This window comes from Triticum urartu, chromosome 2A (assembly GCF_056163025.1).
Source record: "Triticum urartu cultivar PI428250 chromosome 2A, HENAU_Tu73, whole genome shotgun sequence".
NCBI classification, from domain to species: Eukaryota; Viridiplantae; Streptophyta; class Magnoliopsida; order Poales; family Poaceae; genus Triticum; species Triticum urartu.
Window position 1 is genome coordinate 61,669,093 of NC_141874.1, and position 20,446 is coordinate 61,689,538.

At 47.1% G+C, this 20,446-nt stretch overlaps 1 protein-coding gene across 1 annotated transcript; it reads right to left on the bottom strand.

The window, feature by feature from the left end:
- Positions 1–11,693: 11,693 nt before the first annotated feature.
- Positions 11,694–14,246, bottom strand: LOC125535573 (protein ETHYLENE-INSENSITIVE 3-like 2). The gene is made up of 2 exons (XM_048698640.2): positions 14,092–14,246; positions 11,694–13,848 (listed from the first exon to the last, which is right to left on the bottom strand). Exon 2 carries the CDS (start codon positions 13,742–13,744, stop codon positions 11,885–11,887), a length of 1,860 nt encoding a protein of 619 aa, XP_048554597.2. The 5' UTR covers positions 13,745–13,848; positions 14,092–14,246; the 3' UTR covers positions 11,694–11,884.
- Between the last annotated feature and the right edge of the window lie 6,200 nt (positions 14,247–20,446).

Sequence of the window (20,446 nt, forward strand, 5' to 3'; positions counted from 1 at the left end):
AGATGCCATATGCACGAGTAGAACACAAGTGAGTTGTGGGCGATATATAAGTCATACTGCTTACCAGCATGTCACACTTTGGTTCGGCGGTATTGTTGGATGAAGCGGCCCGGACCGACATTACACGTACGCTTACGCGAGACTGGTTCTACCGACGTGCTTTGCACACAGGTGGCTGGCGGGTGTCAGTTTCTCCAACTTTAGTTGAACCAAGTGTGGCTATGCCCGGTCCTTGTGAAGGTTAAAACAGCACCAACTTGACAAACTATTGTTGTGGTTTTGATGCGTAGGTAAGAACGGTTCTTGCTTAAGCCCGTAGCAGCCACGTAAAACTTGCAACAACAAAGTAGAGGACGTCTAACTTGTTTTTGCAGGGCATTTTGTGATGTGATATGGTCAAGACATGATGCTAAATTTTATTGTATGAGATGATCATGTTTTGTAACCGAGTTATCGGCAACTGGCAGGAGCCATATGGTTGTCGCTTTATTGTATGCAATGCAATTGCGCTGTAATGCTTTACTTTATCACTAAGAGGTAGCGATAGTCGTGGAAGCATAAGATTGGCGAGACAACAACGATGCTATGATGGAGATCAATGTGTCACGCCGGTGACGATGGTGATCATGACGGTGCTTCGGAGATGGAGATCACAAGCACAAGATGATGATGGCCATATCATATCACTTATATTGATTGCATGTGATGTTTATCTTTTATGCATCTTATCTTGCTTTGATTGACGGTAGCATTATAAGATGATCTCTCACTAAATTTCAAGATAAAAGTGTTCTCCCTGAGTATGCACCATTGCCAAAGTTCGTCGTGCCCAGACACCACATGATGATCGGGTGTGATAAGCTCTACGTCCATCTACAACAGGTGCAAGCCAGTTTTGCACACGCAGAATACTCAAGTTAAACTTGACGAGCCTAGCATATGCAGATATGGCCTCGGAACACTGAGACCGAAAGGTCGAGCGTGAATCATATAGTAGATATGATCAACATATTGATGTTCACCATTGAAAGCTACTCCATTTCACGTGATGATCGGTTATGGTTTAGTTGATATGGATCACGTGATCACTTACAGGATTAGAGGGATGTCTATCTAAGTGGGAGTTCTTAAGTAATATGATTAATTGAACTTAAATTTATCATGAACTTAGTCCTGGTAGTATTAGCATATCTATGTTATAGATCAATAGCTCGCGTTTAGCTCCCCTGTTTTATTTTTGATATGTTCCTAGAGAAAACTAAGTTGAAAGATGTTAGTAGCAATGATGCGGATTGGATCTGTGATATGAGGTTTATCCTCATTGCTGCACAGAAGAATTATGTCCTTGATGCACCGCTAGGTGACAAACCTATTGCAGGAGCAGATGCAGATGTTATGAACATTTGGCTAGCTCAATATGATGACTACTTGATAGTTTAGTGCACCATGCTTAACGGCTTAGAATCGGGACTTCAAAGACGTTTTGAACGTCATGGACCATATGAGATGTTCCAGGAGTTGAAGTTAATATTTCAAGCAAATACCCGAGTTGAGAGATATAAAATCTCCAACAAGTTCTATAGCTAAAAGACGGAGGAGAATAGCTCAAGCAGTGAGCATGTGCTCAGATTGTCTGGGTACTACAATCACTTGAATCAAGTGGGAGTCAATCTTCCAGATAAAATAGTGATTGACAGAATTCTCTAGTCACCATCACCAAGTTAGTAGAACTTCGTGATGAACTATGATATGCAAGGGATAACGGAAACGATTCCCAAGCTCTTCGTAATGCTGAAATCAACGAAGGTAGAAATCAAGAAAAATATCAAGTGTTGATGGTAGACAAGACCACTAGTTTCAAGAAAAGGGCAAAGGGAAGAAGGGGAACTTCAAGAAGAACGGCAAGCAAGTTGCTGCTCAAGTGAAGAAGCCCAAGTCTGGTCCTAAGCCTGAGACTAAGTGCTTCTACTGCAAAGGGACTGGTCACTGGAAGCGGAACTGCCCCAAGTATTTGGCGGATAAGAAGGATGGCAAAGTGAATAAAGGTATATTTGATATACAGATTATTGATATGTATTTTACTAATGTTCGTAGCAACCCCTCGGTATTTGATACTGGTTCAGTTGCTAAGAGTAGTAACTCGAAACGGGAGTTGCAGAATGAACAGAAACTAGTTAAGGGTGAAGTGACGATGTGTGTTGGAAGTGGTTCCAAGATTGATATGATCATCATCGCACACTCCCTATACTTTTGGGATTAGTGTTGAACCTAAATAAGTGTTATTTGGTGTTTGCGTTGAGCATGAATATGATTTGATCATGTTTATTGCAATACGGTTATTCATTTAAGTAAGAGAATAAATTGTTGTTCTGTTTACATGAATAAAACCTTATATGGTTACACACCCAATGAAAATGGTTCGTTGGATCTCGACCGTAGTGATACACATATTCATAATATTGAAACCAAAAGATGCAAAGTTAATAATGATGGTGCAACTTATTTGTGGCACTGCCGTTTAGGTCATATTGGTGTAAAACGCATGAAGAAAATCCATGTTGATGGGCTTTTGTAATCACTTGATTATGAATCAGTTAATGCTTGCGAACCATGCCTCATGGGCAAGATGACTAAGACTCTGTTCTCCGGAACAATGGAGCGAGCAACTGACTTATTGGAAATAATACATACTGATGTATGCGGTCCGATGAGTGTTAAGGCTCACGGCAAGTATCGTTATTTTCTGACCTTCACAGATGATTTGAGCAGATATGGGTATATCTACTTAATGAAATACAAGTCTGAAACATTCGAAAAGTTCAATGAACTTCAGAGTGAAGTGGAGAATCATCGTAACAAGAAAATAAAAAGTTTCTACGATATGATCGCAGAGGTAAAATATTTGAGTTAAGAGTTTGGCCTTCAGTTAAAACAATGTGAAATAGTTTCACTATTCACGCCACCTGGAACACCACAGTGTAATGGTGTGTCTGAACGTCATAACCGTACTTTATTAGATATGGTGCGATCTATGATGTCTCTTACCGATCTACCACTATCGTTTCGGGGTTATGCATTAGAGACAGCTGCATTCACGTTAAATAGGGCACCATCTAAATCCGTTGAGACGACACCGTATGAACTATGGTTTGGCAAGAAACCTAAGCTGTCGTTTCTTAAAGTTTGAGTTTGCAATGCTTATGTGAAAAAGTTTCAACCTGATAAGCTCTAACCCAAATCGGAGAAGTGCGTCTTCATAGGATACCCAAAAGAAAATGTTGGGTACACCTTCTATCACAGATCCAAAGGAAATATATTCGTTACTTTGAATGGATCCTTTCTAGAAAAGGGGTTTTTCTCGAAAGAAGTGAGTGGGAGGAAAGTAGAACTTGATGAGGTAACTGTACCTGCTCCCTTATTGGAAAGTAGTTCATCACAGAAATCTGTTCCTGTGACTACTACACCGATTAGTGAGGAAGCTAATGATGATGATCATGTAACTTCAGATCAAGTTACTACCGAACCTCGTAGGTAAACCAGAGTGAGATATGCACCAGGGTGGTACAATAATCCTGTTCTGGAGGTCATGTTACTTGACCATGACGAGCCTACGAACTATGAGGAAGCGATGATGAGCCCAGATTCCGCGAAATGGCTTGAGGCCATGAAATCTGAGATGAGATCCATGTATGAGAACAAAGTATGGACTTTGATTGACTTGCCCAATGATCGGCGAGACATTGAGATTAAATGGATCTTCAAGAGGAAGACGGACGCTGATAGTAGTGTTACTATCTACAAAGCTAGAATTGTCGCAAAAAGGTTTTCGACAAGTTCAAGGTGTTGACTACGATGAGAGTTTCTCGCTCGTATCTATGCTTAAGTCTGTCCGAATCATGTTAGCAATTGCCGCATTTTATGAAATCTGGCAAATGGATAAACAAAATTGCATTCCTTAATGGATTTATTAAAGAAGAGTTGTATATGATGCAACCAGAAGGTTTTGTCAATCCTAAAGGTACTAACAAAAATATGCAAGCTCCAGCGATCCATCTATGGACTGGTGCAAGCATCTCGGAGTTGGAATATACGCTCTGATAAGTTGATCAAAGCATATAGTTTTATACAGACTTGCGGTGAAGCCTGTATTTACAAGAAAGTGAGTGGGAGCACTACAGCATTTCTGGTAAGTATATGTGAATGACATATTGTTGATCGGAGATAATGTACAATTATTCTCCAAAGCATAAAGGAATGTTTGAAAGGAGTTTTCCAAAGAAAGACCTCGGTGAAGCTGCTTACATATTGAGCATCAAGATCTATAGAGATAGATCAAGACGCTTGATAAGTTTTTCAATGAGTACATACCTTGACAAGATTTTGAAGTAGTTCAAAATGGAACAGTCAAAGAAGGAGTTCTTGCCTGTGTTACAGGGTGTGAAGTTGAGTAAGACTCAAAACCCGACCACGGCAGAAGATAGAGAGAGAATGAAAGTCATTCCCTATGCCTCAGCCATAGGTTCTATAAAGTATGCCATGCTGTGTACCAGACCTATTGTATACCCTGCCCTGAGTTTGGCAAAGGAGTACAATAGTGATCTAGGAGTAGATCACTGGACATTGGTCAAAATTATCCTTAGTGGAATAAGGATATGTTTTCTCGATTATGGAAGTGAAAAAAGGTTCGTCGTAAAGGGTTACGTCGATGCAAATTTTGACACTGATCCAGATGACTCTAAATCTCAATCTGGATACATATTGAAAGTGGGAGCAATTAGCTAGAGTAGCTCTGTGCAGAGCATTGTTGACATAGAAATTTGCAAAATACTTACGGATCTGAATGTGGCAGACCCGTTGACTAAACTTCTCTCACAAGCAAAACATGATCACACCTCAGTACTCTTTGGGTGTTAATCACATAGCGATGTGAACTAGATTATTGACTCTAGTAAACCCTTTGGGTGTTGGTCACATGTCGATGTGAACTATGGGTGTTAATCACATGGTGATGTGAACTATTGATGTTAAATCACATGGCGATGTGAACTAGATTATTGACTCTAGAGCAAGTGGGAGACTGAAGGAAATATGCCCTAGAGGCAATAATAAAGTTATTATTTATTTCCTTATATCATGATAAATGTTTATTATTCATGCTAGAATTGTATTAACCGGAAACATAATACATGTGTGAATACATAGACAAACAGAGTGTCACTAGTATGCCTCTACTTGACTAGCTCGTTGATCAAAGATGGTTAAGTTTCCTAACCATAGACATGAGTTGTCATTTGATTAAACGAGATCACATCATTAGGAGAATGATGTGATTGACTTGACCCATTCCGTTAGCTTAGCACTTGATCGTTTAGTTTGTTGCTATTGCTTTCTTCATGACTTATACATGTTCCTATGACTATGAGATTATGCAACTCCCGTTTACCGGAGGAACACTTTGTGTGCCACCAAAGGTCACAACGTAACTGGGTGATTATAAAGGTGCTCTACAGGTGTCTCCAAAGGTACTTGTTGGGTTGGCGTATTTCGAGATTAGGATTTGTCACTCCGATTGTCGAGAGGTATCTCTGGGCCCACTCGGTAATGCACATCACTATAAGCCTTGCAAGCATTGCAACTAATGAGTTAGTTGTGGGATGATGTATTACGGAACGAGTAAAGAGACTTGCCGGTAACGAGATTGAACTAGGTATTGAGATACCGACGATCGAATCTCGGGCAAGTAACATACCGATGACAAAGGGAACAACGTATGTTGTTATGCGGTCTGACCGATAAAGATCTTCGTAGAATATGTAGGAGCCAATATGGGCATCCAGGTCCCGCTATTGGTTATTGACCAGAGAGGTGTCTCGGTCATGTCTACATAGTTCTCGAACCCGTAGGGTCCGCACGCTTAACGTTCGTTGACGATATAGTACTATGTGAGTTATGTATGTTGATGACCGAATGTTGTTCAGAGTCCGGGATGAGATCACGGACATGACGAGGAACTCCGGAATGGTCCGAAGATAAAGTTTGATATATGGGATAGTAGTGTTTGATCTCTGGAAGGGTTCCGGAATTCAGCGGAAGGGGTTCCGGATGTTTCCTGAAATGTTTGGGCACGAGAACACTTTATCTGGGCCAAAGGGGAAAGCCCACGAGGCTTTTGGAAAGTGAAAAAGGAAGTTTTGCGGAGACCAGAGGCTAGACGCCAGGGGGTAGACGCCGGGAACCCTGGCGTCTAGCCCTGGAGTCCGAGAAGGACTCTTGCCTTTCGGGTGAAACCGACTTTGAGGAGGCTTTTACTCCAAGTTTCGACCCCAGGGCTCAACATATAAATAGAGGGGTAGGGCTAGCACCAAAGACACATCAAGAAACACCAAGCCGTGTGCCGGCAACCCCATCCCCTCTAGTTTATCCTCCGTCATAGTTTTTGTAGTGCTTAGGCGAAGCCCTGCGGAGATTGTTCTTCACCAACACCGTCACCACGTCATCGTGCTGCCGGAACTCATCTACTACTTCGCTCCTCTTGCTGGATCGAGAAGGCGAGGACGTCACCGAGCCGAACGTGTGCAGAACTCGGAGGTGCCGTGCTTTCGGTACTTGGATCGGTCGGACGTGAAGACGTACGACTACATCAACCGCGTTGATATAACGCTTCCGCGAACGGTCTACGAGGGTACGTAGACAACACTCTCCCCTCTCGTTGCTATGCATCACCATGATCTTGCGTGTGCGTAGGAATTTTTTTGAAATTACTACGTTCCCCAACACCAACCATGTCAAGCCCCCAGACCGCGAAGGGCCACGTAATGGGGATTGTTTGGAGGGCGGTGGGTGGCATGTGGCTTTGATTTGCAAAGAGTTGGCAACCGGCGCAACGTTGGACCAAGTCTTGTGCATCTGCCCGGGCCGTTGGCCAATAGAATCATGTACGGAAGGCCTTGCTTACAAGAGCCCGGGCTGCGGCGTGGTGACCGCTGAGTCCAGCGTGAATTTCTGCCAAAAGGTTCCACCCTTTCTCTTCGGAGATGCACCTTTGAAGGACTCCGGTAGTGCTTTTCTTGTACAATTCTCCCTCATGGACCATGTAGGCCTTGGATCGCCGCACTATGCAGCGTGCCTCATTTTGGCCCTCCGGAAGTTCCTGTCTAGTTAGGTAGGCCAGGAATGGTTCTGTCCACGGGGCAATGATAGCCATTATTACGTGGGCTGAAGGTGTTATTTCGGTGGCGGAGCCTCCGATTGTGTCCGAGTGTTCGGTATCGGGTATTTTGGCCGGGTCCGGACTATTGTTACCGGTGTCCCCTTCCCATACTACGGATGGCTTGAACAGCCTCTCCAAAAATATGTTGGGGGGGGGGGCGCATCGCATTTTGCGCCGATGCGGGCGAGGATATCCGCCGCCTGATTGTTTTCCTGAGCCACATGGTGAAATTCGAGCCCCTCGAACCGAGCTGACATTTTTAGGACGGCGTTTTGATAGGCCGCCATTTTCAGATCCTTGGCGTCAAAGTCTCCATTTATTTGGGATATTGCGAGGTTTGAATCCCCACGCACCTCCAAGCGTTGAATGCCCATGGAGACTGCCATCCGAAGACTATGCAACAGAGCTTCGTATTCGGCTGCGTTGTTGGAGTCTGTATACAATATTTGCAGTACGTACTGAACGGTATCTCCGGTTGGGGACGTCAGGACGACGTCCGCCCCTAGACTAGCCAACATTTTAGAACCGTCGAAGTGCATGATCCAATTGGAGTATGCGCCGTACTCTTTAGGGAGTTCGGCCTCCGTCCACTCGGCGACAAAGTCGGCCAATACTTGCGACTTAATGGCTCGCCGAGGTTTGTATGTTATGTCGAACGGGACGAGCTCAATGGCCCATTTGGCAATCCGGCCCGTAACGTCGTGGTTGTTTATAATATCATTAAGTGGCACTTCCGAGGCTACTATAATCGAACTCTTGAAAGTAGTGTCGCAGCTTCCGGGATGCCATGAATACCGCATAAGCTATCTTTTGATAATGTGGGTACCGTGATTTGCGTGGAGTGATGACAGTGGATACATAGTATACCGGCTTTTGAAGAGGGAATTTATGTTGTTAGCTTCTCGTTCGACGACGAGCACTGCGCTTACAACTTGATGAGTTGCTGCAATATACAACAACATTGGCTCGCCGATGTTTGGTGCAGCCAGGATTGGGTTGGTTGCCAAAATGGCTTTTATTTCTTCCAATCCGGCTTTGGCAGCGTCCGTCCACTCGAAGTGTTCGGTGCGCCGAAGGAGGCGATAAAGGGGTAAAGCCTTTTCTCCTAAGCGGGAGATAAAGTGGCTGAGAGCCGCCACACATCCAGTCAGTTTCTGGATTTGTTTGAGGTCCGTTGGGATAGCCAACTGTGACAGAGCTCGGATTTTGGCCGGATTAGCTTCAATCCCTCTACTGGAGACAATGAAGCCCAGGAGCTTTCCTGCTGGTTGATGTCTACTACACACCCTTCTTCTTGTAGACTTTGTTGGGCCTCCAAGTGCAGAGGTTTGTAGGACAGTAGCAAATTTTCCTCAAGTGGATGACCTAAGATTTATCAATCCGTAGGAGGCGTAGGATGAAGATGGTCTCTCTCAAGCAACCCTGTAACCAAACAACAAAGAGTCTCTCGTGTCCCCAACACACCCAATACAATGGTAAATTGTATAGATGCACTAGTTCGGCGAAGAGATGGTGATACAAATGCAATATGGATAGTAGATAATAGTTTTTGTAATCTGAAAATATAAAAACAGCAAGGTAACAAGTGATAAAAGTAAGCGTAAACGGTATTGCAATGATGGTAAACAAAGCCTAGGGTTCATACTTTCGGTAGTGTAAGTTCCCTCAACAATCTAACATAACTGGATCACATAACTATCCCTCAACATGCAACAAAGAGTCACTCCAAAGTCACTAATAGCGGAGAACAAACGAAAAAATTATGGTAGGGTACAATGTTTTTTTCCATGAAATAGAACTATGAATCACACTTACTACACAAAACAATCAAATCTTGGCCCATGTTTTTCATGAGACTGTTGGATTCGCCCCTGGGACCATGCGACCAGACTTATGTAGCTTATGTGTGACCCTTGATCTATTGGCTCCGGAAAATGAAACATATTGCTTGTAAATCAATTGTTTTTAGAAAGAAAAAAAGGCTCGAGAGAAGTCCGACTCTCAATTAACAAAGTCATCAACCGATCAAGCTTACAAGATCACAACTAACGCTACAATGGCACACCACACCACCCAAAGACAGCAAAGAAAACGACAAGATACAAAGGTGTCAGGGAGGAGGAGCATGTAAATCAAATTCGAGAACTCAAGTCTTCGTATAGAAAATTGCAAAATATGTTTTGTATTTCTTAAATTTAGCTCATGCGGTTCAATGATTTTGATCCGGTGTTTGAAAATGGTCGAGCAGCTGTGCGATCGCTCAGTTGTATTAAGGGCATCTCCAACAGTTGTAAGATATGTGTTGGTAAATTTGCCACCTAGGATATAGTGATGATGTGGCATGCATTAAATGTGGAGAGAGAGAGCAAAGTTGTATGTAGATTAAACAACGACCTTTGCACAAGCTCCCAAGGTGAAATAGAAAGCAGTCACATTTATTTTCTCACAATCTATTAGATATCTTGGATACAACCTATTAAATTAGCTGTATGATAGTCATCAACAAGACTAACATACAACCTGTTGAAGATGCTCTAAGTTGTACACTAACCACCAGATCACGCTCGGCGGGGAGATCGCCAATAGGAGGGTGGTGGGTTCCATGGCCTGCCTGGCTAGCCTATCCTTTAACCTTGGCACCGATAATTGTCACTGCAGTTTTCATTCTACCACGAGATGCGAAAGCAGGCCCTCATCTTATCACGCAGAGCAGGAACAGAGCCCTCACCCTCAGCCCACCAAGATGTCTCCTAGCCTGTCTCTCCATTTGTGCAGGCGCATCGCATCCCACGATCACATCGCGGGCCGCCGCTTGGACAGTGCCACGGCATGTTCGAGATAGGAACAGCACAAGAATCAATCCGTCCGTCCGTCAGTCAGTCAGGTGATGAGTGCACTGTGAAGCTATGCCGATGGGGTCGATGATCGCCGGCCTCCTCGCCAATCGCAGGCAGGCGGGCGGGCGACGTGTGATTCACAGGTTCAGTGTAGCTTGATGGGCCACCGCGCCGCCGTACCGCGTCGACGACCGGGCGGGGCGGCGTCGCTTTCGTTCGTGGAGCCGGCCGGCCGGCAGCCCGCCCCTGGTCTCTGACGCGGCATCTATCGTCCTCGCCCACGTTGCCGCGAATTTATTCAGTCTGTCTGTCGGGGTCCCGCCGGGGACTTCAGTGCAGTGCTGATGGATACACTGCTTCTCTCGACGTAGTACCAGCACAGACTCCGGGCCCATAATAGCCACATTATCGTCGTTATGGAGGTCCGCGTCGTATCTATTCTAGAGAAGAAGAAACACAAATTTGGCAAACAATCTCCAAGGTTAGTACGGAGTACTCCATGTCTGTAGAAAATCTCACACTTGCTGATGAACAGACGAATCTCAGAGTTGATGTGGATTTCATATGGCCTGAATTCTGCATATCACGGTCAAAGGTTTCAGAAAGGCAACCAAAACATATATGTGGAATACTCTCTATGTTTCGAGCAACATTTTTCGCTTTGTTACTTTCACAAGAGCGGCGATCCCACCTAATTAAGTTCCTCCTCCCACTAGCCGATTAACAAGGACCGTGGACGAGCAGAAACAGAATATCTTTGACCAACTGAATTGTTCTTGAGAGAAGTTCAACGCGGTGCCAGTTAGTTGGTTAGCTCCTCCCTTTTGCACGTCGCGGGAATCTTCAAACAGGCGTGCCTCCTGATTTGTTTAGTCTGGTACTACTACTACAGTAATTAAACAACTGATGGCATGTGTTTCATCAGAAACCAACTGGACGCACAGAGGTGCTAATCAGGGGTGCTTTATTTTAAGATAAGGGGCGGATTAGGTGGATCTCGAGAATGATTTGGAGCCGGCAGGGCCCAGATTTGGTGGCCTAAGCCTGCTTAGCCAGTTCGCTTAGAAACCACTCATGAAATGTCCACGGAGGCATCTCCAGTTACATGATGGTCCCTGAATCTGACACTGTTCGTTTATGTTTGCCTGTACGAACTCAGTAAAATTCTCAGATTTCTGCAAAAAACTTAACCGGATTCAACTGAAATCCCCGAGAATTTCACAGAAACCATCCTTCGCCGTGTTGAGCCCGTCAGTCAAAGTCAGCAGCGTCTTCGACCGCGTGTCGCCGTGTGCGGTGCGGGCGCCCCCGTCTCCCGGCTCGCGATGGCCTCTGCCTCAGGTGACAAGTCGCTGTCATGGCGTCCCTGGCGAGCATGTGAGGGGTTCGCCGAGCGAGGTGACGGATGATGGATCGCCACCAACCCGCACGCCATCGATGAACAGCGGAGCGGAAAGGGAGAGGGTGCGTGTGTAAAGCTACCCCGTGGTGGCCATGAAAGGGCACGCTTTGCTGAAGTCTTCTAGATCAGCAAAAGTCGCCTCTCACGAGCGAGGAGAAGAACAGAAAAAGTTCCTCGGTGTTTTGGTTTGGATCCAAAGATTTTCGAAAGATTTTAGGGTGGATGAACGTACGGATCCGAAGAATTTCGAAAGAGAAAAGGACAGTTTGATTTCGGTGTGATTTGTGAAAAAATTCCAGTGTTCTCAACATGGCCTGGATTTGACGGATCCTTACAGTTGCAAGACGCCATGGACTGATCGAGAATGGAAGCCTTATGAATTCTAATGGCCTAGAGCTACTGCATGCTAATCATGGGTGGTTCCTCCTTGGTTGTTCAGTAGAACCAGTTGGGCCCAACGTGCTTCTGCGGCTGCGGCTGCTGCATGGCGCCGGCGTAGTCCGCCGCTGACAGGTCGAACCCTTGGCCGAACCTGCTGAGCTCCGGCGCCGCCATGCCGAACGGCGCGTCGTCGCCGATGAAGAACGCCGCGCTCTGCTGCTGCTGCTGCTGCATCACGTTGTTCGCGCCAGCAAGCGACCGTGGAGCCAGAAGGCTGCCGCCGCCGATCTGCATGCCGGGAGCGGCGGCGTCGTTGACTGCGCCTGCACCTCTGTGCGCGGCCACGCCGGTCTCGTACATGCTCATCAGCCCGGCGAGGCATCTCTGGTCGGCCGCGGGCAGGCCGAAGTCGAACCCGCCGAGCGCCTGGCTCTGCGGGCTGTAGGGCGCCCCCGGGAAGAAGGCCGACGGCGGCTTGCTCTGGGCGGCGGTGGCGGCGGGGTGGTTGTACCTGCAGGCGTACTGGTGGGCGGTGCGCGCGTTGCGGTCGAGGAAGCCGAGCGCGTGGCCGGCGTGCGGGCACTGCACGTTCTCGCAGGTGTAGACGCGGGCGCTTCCGTTCAGCATCAGCTCCGGCTCGGCGTCCGCGGTGGCGCTCCGCTTCTGGGCGTGGGTGAAGTCGGCGTCGGTGGTTTCTTCCTTCATCAGCGCAGGCGGCATGATCATGAACTCGTTGCTCGAGGAAGCGTCCATGGTGAGGTCGACGAACGCGGCTGCCTCGGAACGCGCCTTGATCTGGTCCGCGGCCTCCTCGCCGAAGAAGTCGACGTCGTACTCGCCGGAGCTGGCGTCGAACGACAGCGCGCCGGCGGAGGGCCGCGGGGGGAGGCAGGCCCCGGGATGCAGCTTGTGGCTGAGCTCCTCCTCCGCCTTGAGCACGGCGAGCCACGTGACGATCTCCCTAGCGGTCATCTTGTCCTGCAGGCACTTGGACTGCCGCACGAGGCGGCGGACCTTGTCGACGTCGGGCGACATGTGCTTGATGACGGCGGTGAGCACGGCGACCTTCCACGCCTTCTTGAGGTCGTGCGGCTTCTTGTACGGCGGCGGGCCGAGGTCGTCGGGCACGCCCGCCTCGGGCCACCACGCCTCGGACGGCCCCTGCGGCCACCACGGCGGCGGCACGCCCTTCTCGAGCGGGAACCGGCGCTGCGGCGGGTCGCAGTGCTGCATGAGCGAGGAGAGCAGGGAGCCGAGCGTGGTGTCCTGCAGCTCGTGCAGGGAGCGCGGGCCGGCCGCCGCGGCCGCCCCGTCTTCCCCGCCGCAGAGCGGCGCGGCGTTGTCGGACCGGTGCTTGGCGATGGCCGCGGGGGCGTTGCGGTCGAAGCGGACCTTCTCCTTCCACCAGGCGCGGAGGTTGTCGGAGGCGCCGCCCACGGGCTTGCCGTTCTCGGGGACGATGCCGTAGACGAAGCCCTGCGCGCTGCACGCCTCCATCATCTTGAGCATGTACTTGAGGATCCCGTCCTGCGCGCGCGACATCTTCTTGCGCCGCGCCTGCTGGTCCTGCTGCGACGCCGGCCGCCTCGGCCGCCCCTTGCTCGCCGCCGCGCCGCCGTCGGGCCTCTGGCTCTGGCGCTGCTGCAGCTCCTTGAGGCGCTTGAGCCTCATGCGGTCGCGCCACATGCGGCGCTCCAGCTCCTCGATGCCGTCCACGTCGTCGTCGTCCTCCTCCTCCTCGCTCTCCTCCTCGTCGGGGAACCTGTCCCGCGCCGGCAGCTCCGGCGCCGGGTCCACGAGGTCGCCCGCCCCCACGAAGCAGCCGGCTCCAAAGAACCCGAAGCCCTTCTCGGCCTCCCCATCCGCCGCGAACGCCATGCGCCGATCCATCATGGCCACCCCTCCCCCCATCATCTCCACCGCTCACCGATCCCGCACACCGACCCCGAAGCAAGCAATCAAGCAACCCCTCCCGCACTCCTCAGCAAGGCTCGCAGCACCAAAGTCTATATAGCCACCTGCGCGCAAGCAACACGACGAAGCAAGCAACAAAAGTGAGCACGGACTCTAGAGCGGGAAGAACACGCGCCCATGCAGCAGCAGAGCAGAGCATCCAAGAAATGGACACGGATCAGAGTTCGCGAGCCACAAATGGCCGAACTGACGGATCGGGAGGCCCCGTGACCGCAATCGAGCAGCCGAAAAGTGAAGCGAGCGGGATCTCGGTTGGATCGGGAGGCGAAAAGTGAGATCGATCGTACCTCTTTACAGCGTCTATCGCTGCATCTCTGGTTGCTCTGCGTGCTTTCCCTTGGCTTCGCGGCCGGATGAGGAGGGTGAGGAGGAAGGAGGAAGGAGGCGAGGAGGGACACGTTTTGTTGGGGGCGGAAACAGGAGATGGGGAAAGAGCGGCGAGTGGGGTGGCCATTATATAATGGCGGGCGTCTGGATCTTTTTGACCGACGATTTTGGCGATGACCTGCAAGTTGGTTCCATCGGTCGAGCCATCCACCCGGGTCTCCCATCTCCCCCGTCTCCATGGTGGGTTTGAGTTGCACACGTGGTGGATGCTCATGCTCCTCCGTGCCTGGTGATGGTGGCGTGAGTGTGCTCCTTTTTGGTTTTGCTTTCGCTCAAGGGCGTGTACAACCGACTGGAAGTTTACAGCGTTTTGGTAAACTCGTTGCGGCCTACTCTAAAGGCAACCATAACACTAAGAAAGTTCTTAACCAAACCGCCCGCGTAGGTACCTATACGGAAGCCATCCAACACGAGTTGTATCTGTCCGCTCGGCTGTCCAGACACAATTTCTCCCACAAAATGGAGACAAAGTATGTGTGTGGGGAAGGGGGGAGGGGGTCAGGTGTTTGCGGGAGTCCGGACATCAGCCACGTTGGACTCCGACACCGCAGACCCACTAAATACACTCTCTCGGCCTCTTTTTTTTTTCCATTTTGTTACTTCTCCCCCTTACTTTGAATCCGCATCCTCCACCTCCCCTGCCGCCACTTTACATCGAAAGGAACTTTTGTTTACTAGTTTATTTTGCTTCTATCCAAGTCAATATCCATGCCAAACCGTACTATCAAGGGGGCTCAGAGTGAAAGCTAGATTAAAGACTTCTGGCGTATGATCAATCCAAGCCTAAAATCTTCGAGTGAAGACTTTGAGTGGTACATCGAGTGCATTTGGCTTCTAAGTACAAATGTTAATCTTCGGTACTCCCTAGAGAATTTGCTTCGCAATAAGTTGTCCGTCTTGCACGGTAAGACAAACCATGTGAGAGAGAGCTGCTTTGAAATCCAACGGTTAGCCACGTGTCGTGTTGACATTGTGAGTGCTCCTCCAATGATCGTATCGGCCCTCGGGCTTGCTCCATCGGCTATAAATAGAACACCCACTTTATCTTTAGACAGTTGGCTGCTCCACGCGAAGTGAAAAAGTGATTGTGTGAGCAACCCATTTTTCTCCCACGGATTTAAGAGAATCCTAGTGAGGAAAAACCCAAAGCCTAAAATGCTAAAGTGATTGAGGATCACTGAAGAGTTAGATTGAGCTGATCTCAGCCTATTACTCTTGTGGACTGTGCAACCACTAGACGATTAGACATATGTTCTTAGCACCCAAATGTCACTCTCTAGGGGTCCTACCCCTCTAACAGAAGCTGTTTAAAACACCCACAATACTCACCATGCCCTTAACACCTCAGGGTGGGCAGAACTCGTGACCCGGCGCCCAAAACAGAACATCTCACCAACATCACTAGTAAGAAACAAAACAAAACATCTCAGCCGAAAAAGAATTAAGTTATAAAAGTTTTAGCATGTAATTTTATATTTGTGCATTTTAAAACCTACAATTTTTTTTGAAATGCACTTTTGAGTTTAAGATATGCAATTGGGTTGTCTGTATATTATAGAGCATATAGTTGCACATTTCTTACTTATTTTTTGCAATTTGGAATTTATACTTGCAAATTTCTAAACCTTACTACTGCATAGACAATTTGTACCTTATTCCTATTTAGTCTCCATTAATTTCGTTGTCGTATTTAAAATTTGTCCACATTGCATAAATTAAGTTTGGAGGCCTTGAAAAGAATTTTTTAATTGAGGAGCAGAGCTCCTAATTTAATTCACTACAAGGGAGTCTAAATCCCCCCAAACAAAGGAAGAAAATCATATACGACCTGGAGACCCACTTCTACGTGCGACAAGTGGCGAAACCGAATCTCAAAGCAGCAACCCTTCTTCTCATCGTTTTCCTTTGCCAAATCTCAATTTCTGTAGCCCAAACTCTGCAGCCACCGGCGTGATATGTCGGACTGCACAGCGATGCTCGCGGCCGATGCGCTCCTCGACGCCATCGTCGCCGGCAACACTCGGCGCCGATGCACTCCTCGACGCCATCGTTGCCGGCGACGCTCGCGGCCGTTGCGCTCCTCGACGCCATCGTCGCCGGCAACGCTCGCCGCCCATGCACTCCTCGACGCCATCGTTGCCGGTAACGCCGACGCTGGTCGACGCCAAGCTCGCCGGCGACGTTCGCCACCGATGCGCTCCTTGAAGCCATTCTCGCTGTGTGACGGAGACGCTCGTCCATGCCCAGCATGTTCGTCGGCGACCCAGCTCGGGCACTGATACGTCTCCAACGTATCTATAATTTTTTATTGTTCCATGCTTTTATATTATCAATCTTGGATGTTTTATACGCATTTATCTGATATTTTATATGATTTCTGGGACTAACCTATTAACCTAGAGCCCAGTGCTAGTTTCTGTTTTTTCCTTGTTTTTAAGTATCACAGAAAAGGAAAATCAAACGGAGTCTAATTGACTTGAAACTTCAGGGAGATCATTTTTGGACCAGAAGAAGCCCACAGAGTATCGGAGGTGGGCCAGAAGAGTCCCAAGGCCACCACGAGGGTGGGGGGCGCGCCCTACCCCCCTGGGCGCCCCCTGCCTCGTGGCCGCCTCGGGAACTCCCCTGACTTGTCCCCGACTCCAACACCTCTTATATAACCCAAAACTTCCAGAAAGAAACCTAGATCGGGAGTTCCGCCGCCAAAAGCCTCTGTAGCCATCGAAAACCAATCTAGACCCATTTCGGCACCCTGCCGGAGGGGGGAGTCCCTCTCCGATGGCCATCTTCATCATCCCGGCGCTCTTCATGACGAGGATGGAGTAGTTCACCCTCGGGGCTGAGGGTATGTACCAGCAACTATGTGTTTGATCTCTGTCTCTCTCTCTCTCTCTCGTGTTCTTGAGTTGGCACGATCTTGATGTATCGCGAGCTTTGCTATTATAGTTGGATCTTATGATGTTTCTCCCCCTCTACTCTCTTGTGATGAATTCAGTTTTCCCTTTGAAGTTATTTTATCGGATTGAGTCTTTAAGGATTTGAGAACACTTGATGTATGTCTTGCACGTGCTTATCTATGGTGATAACGGGATATCATGTGATCCACTTGATGTATGTTTTGGTGATCAACTTGTGAGTTCCGTGACCTCGTGAACTTATGCATAGGGGTTGACTCTCCGGTAGAAACTTTGGGGCACTCTTTGAAGTTCTTTGTGTTGGTTGAATAGATGAATCTAAGATTGTGTGATGCATATATCGTATAATCATACCCACGGATACTTGAGGTGACATTGGAGTATCTAGGTGACATTAGGGTTTGATACGTCTCCAACATATCTATAATTTTTGATTGCTCCATGCTATTATATTATCTATTTTGGATGTTAATGGGCTTTATTTTACACTTTTATATCATTTTTGGGACTAACCTACTAACCGGAGGCCCAGCTCAAATTGCTGTTTTTTGTGCCTATTTTAGGGTTTCAAAGAAAAGGAATATCAAACGGAGTCCAAATGGAATGAAACCTTTGGGAACGTGATTTTCTCAACGAACGTGATCCAGGAGACTTGGAGTGTGCGTCAAGAAACAACGGAGGAAGGCACGAGGCAGGGGGCGCACCTACCCCCCTGGGCGTGCCCTCCACCCTCCTGGGCCCTCCGTTGCTCCACCGACGTACTTCTTCCTCCTATATATATCCACGTACCCCCCAAACATCGAGGAGCAGCACGAAAACCTAATTCCACCGCCGCAACCTTCTGTACCCGAGAGATCCCATCTTGGGGCCTTTCCGGGAGCTCCACCGGAGGGGGCATTGATCATGGAGGGCCTCTACATCAACTCCATGGCCTCTCCGGTGATGTGTGAGTAGTTTATTTCAGACCTACGGGTCCATAGTTATTAGCTAGATGGCTTCTTCTCTCTCTTTGGATCTCAATACAAAGTTCTCCTCGATCTTCTTGGTGATCTATTCGATGTAATCTTCTTTTGCGGTGTGTTTGTCAAGATCTGATGAATTGTGGGTTTATGATCCAGATTATCTATGAACAATATTTGATTCTCCTCTGAATTCTTTTATGTATGATTGGTTTATCTTTGCAAGTCTCTTTGAATTATCAGTTTGGTTTGGCCTACTAGATTGATCTTTATTGCAATGGGAGAAGTGCTTAGCTTTGGGTTCAATCTTGCGGTGCTCGATCCCAGTGACAGAAAGGGAACCGACACGTATTGTATTGTTGCGATCGAGGATGAAAAGATGGGGTTTATATCATATTGCATGAGTTTATACCTCTACATCATGTCATCTTCCTTAAAGCATTACTCTGTTCTTATGAACTTAATACTCTAGATGCATGCTGGATAGCGGTCGATGTGTGGAGTAATAGTAGTAGATCCAGAAACGTTTTGGTCTACTTGTCTCGGACGTGATGCCTATATACATGATCATACCTAGATATTCTCATAACTATGCTCAATTCTATCAATTGCTCGACAGTAATTCGTTTACCCACCGTAATACTTATGCTCTTGAGAGAAGCCACTAGTGAAACCTATGGCCCCCGGGTCTATCTTCTATCATGCTAATCTGCCAATACTTAGTTATTTCTATTGCCATTTATTTTACTTTGCATCTTTATTTCTCTTTATCATAAAAATACCAAAAATATTATCTTATCATATCTATCAGATCTCAGTCTCGTAAGTGACCGTGAAGGGATTGACAACCCCTTTATCGCGTTGGTTGTGAGGTTCTTATTTGTTTGTGTAGGTGCGTGGGACTTGAGCATGATCTCCTACTGGATTGATACCTTGGTTCTCAAAACCCGAGGGAAATACTTACGCTACTTTACTGCATCACCCTTTCCTCTTCAAGAGAAAACCAACGCAGTGCTCAAGAGGTAGCAAGAAGGATTTCTGGCGCCGTTGCTGGGGAGATTCGCGCCAAGTCAAGTCAAGCACAAGTCAAGACATACCAAGTACCCATCACAAACTCTTATCCCTTACATTACATTATTTGCCATTTTCCTCCCGTTTTCCTCTCCCCCACTTCACCCTTGCCATTTTATTTGCCCTCTTTTCCTCTCTCCCTCTCTTTCCGTTCCCCTTCTCCTTCTCTATTTGCCTTTTTGCCCGTTTCTTGTTTGCTTGTGTGTTGGATTGCTTGCTTGTCACGATGGCTCAAGATAATACTAAATTGTGTGACTTTGCCAATACCAACAACAATGATTTATTAGCACTCAGATTGCTCCTCTTACCGATGCTAAATCTTGTGAAATTAATGCTGCTTTGTTGAATCTTGTCATGAAAGATCCGTTTTCTCGCCTTCCTAGTGAAGATGCCGCTACCCATTTAAACAACTTTGTTGATTTGTGTGATATGCAAAAGAAGAAAGATGTGGATAATGATATTGTTAACTGAAGCTATTTCCATTTTTGCTTAGAGATCGTGCTAAAGCTTGGTTTTCGTCTTTGCCTAAAAATAGTATTGATTTATGGAATAAGTGCAAAGATGCTTTTATCTCTAAGTATTTTCCTCCCGCTAAGATCATCTCTCTTAGAAACGATATTATGAATTTTAAGCAACTTGATCATGAACATGTTGCACAATCTTGGGAGAGGATGAAATTAATGATACGTAATTGCTCTACACATGGTTTGATTCTAGAAATCTTTTAGATTCGGCCGCGGGAGGCACTTTTATGGAAATCACCTTAGGACAAGCTACCAAACTCCTAGATAATATTATGGTTAATTATTCTCAATGGCACACTGAAAGATCTACTAGTAAAAAAGTGCATGCGATAGAAGAAATTAATGTTTTGAGTGGAAAGATGGATAAACTTATGAAATTGTTTGCTAATAAGAGTGCTCCTACTGATCCTAATGATATGCCTTTGTCTACTTTGATTGAGAATAATAATGAATCTATGGATGTGAATTTTGTTGGTAGGAACAATTTTGGTAATAACGCGTATAGAGGTAATTTTAATTCTAGGCCATTTCCTAGTAATTTCTCTAATAATTATGGTAATTCCTACAACAATTCTTATGGAAGTTATAATAAGATTCCCCCTGATTTTGAATCTAATATTAAAGAATTTATTAGTTCATAAAAGAGTTTCAATGCTTTGATTGAAGAAAAATTGCTTAAGATTGATGAGTTGGCTAGGAACGTTGATAGAATTTCTCTCGATGTTTATTCTTTGAAACTTAGATCTATTCCACCTAAGCATGATATCAATGAGTCTCTCAAATCCA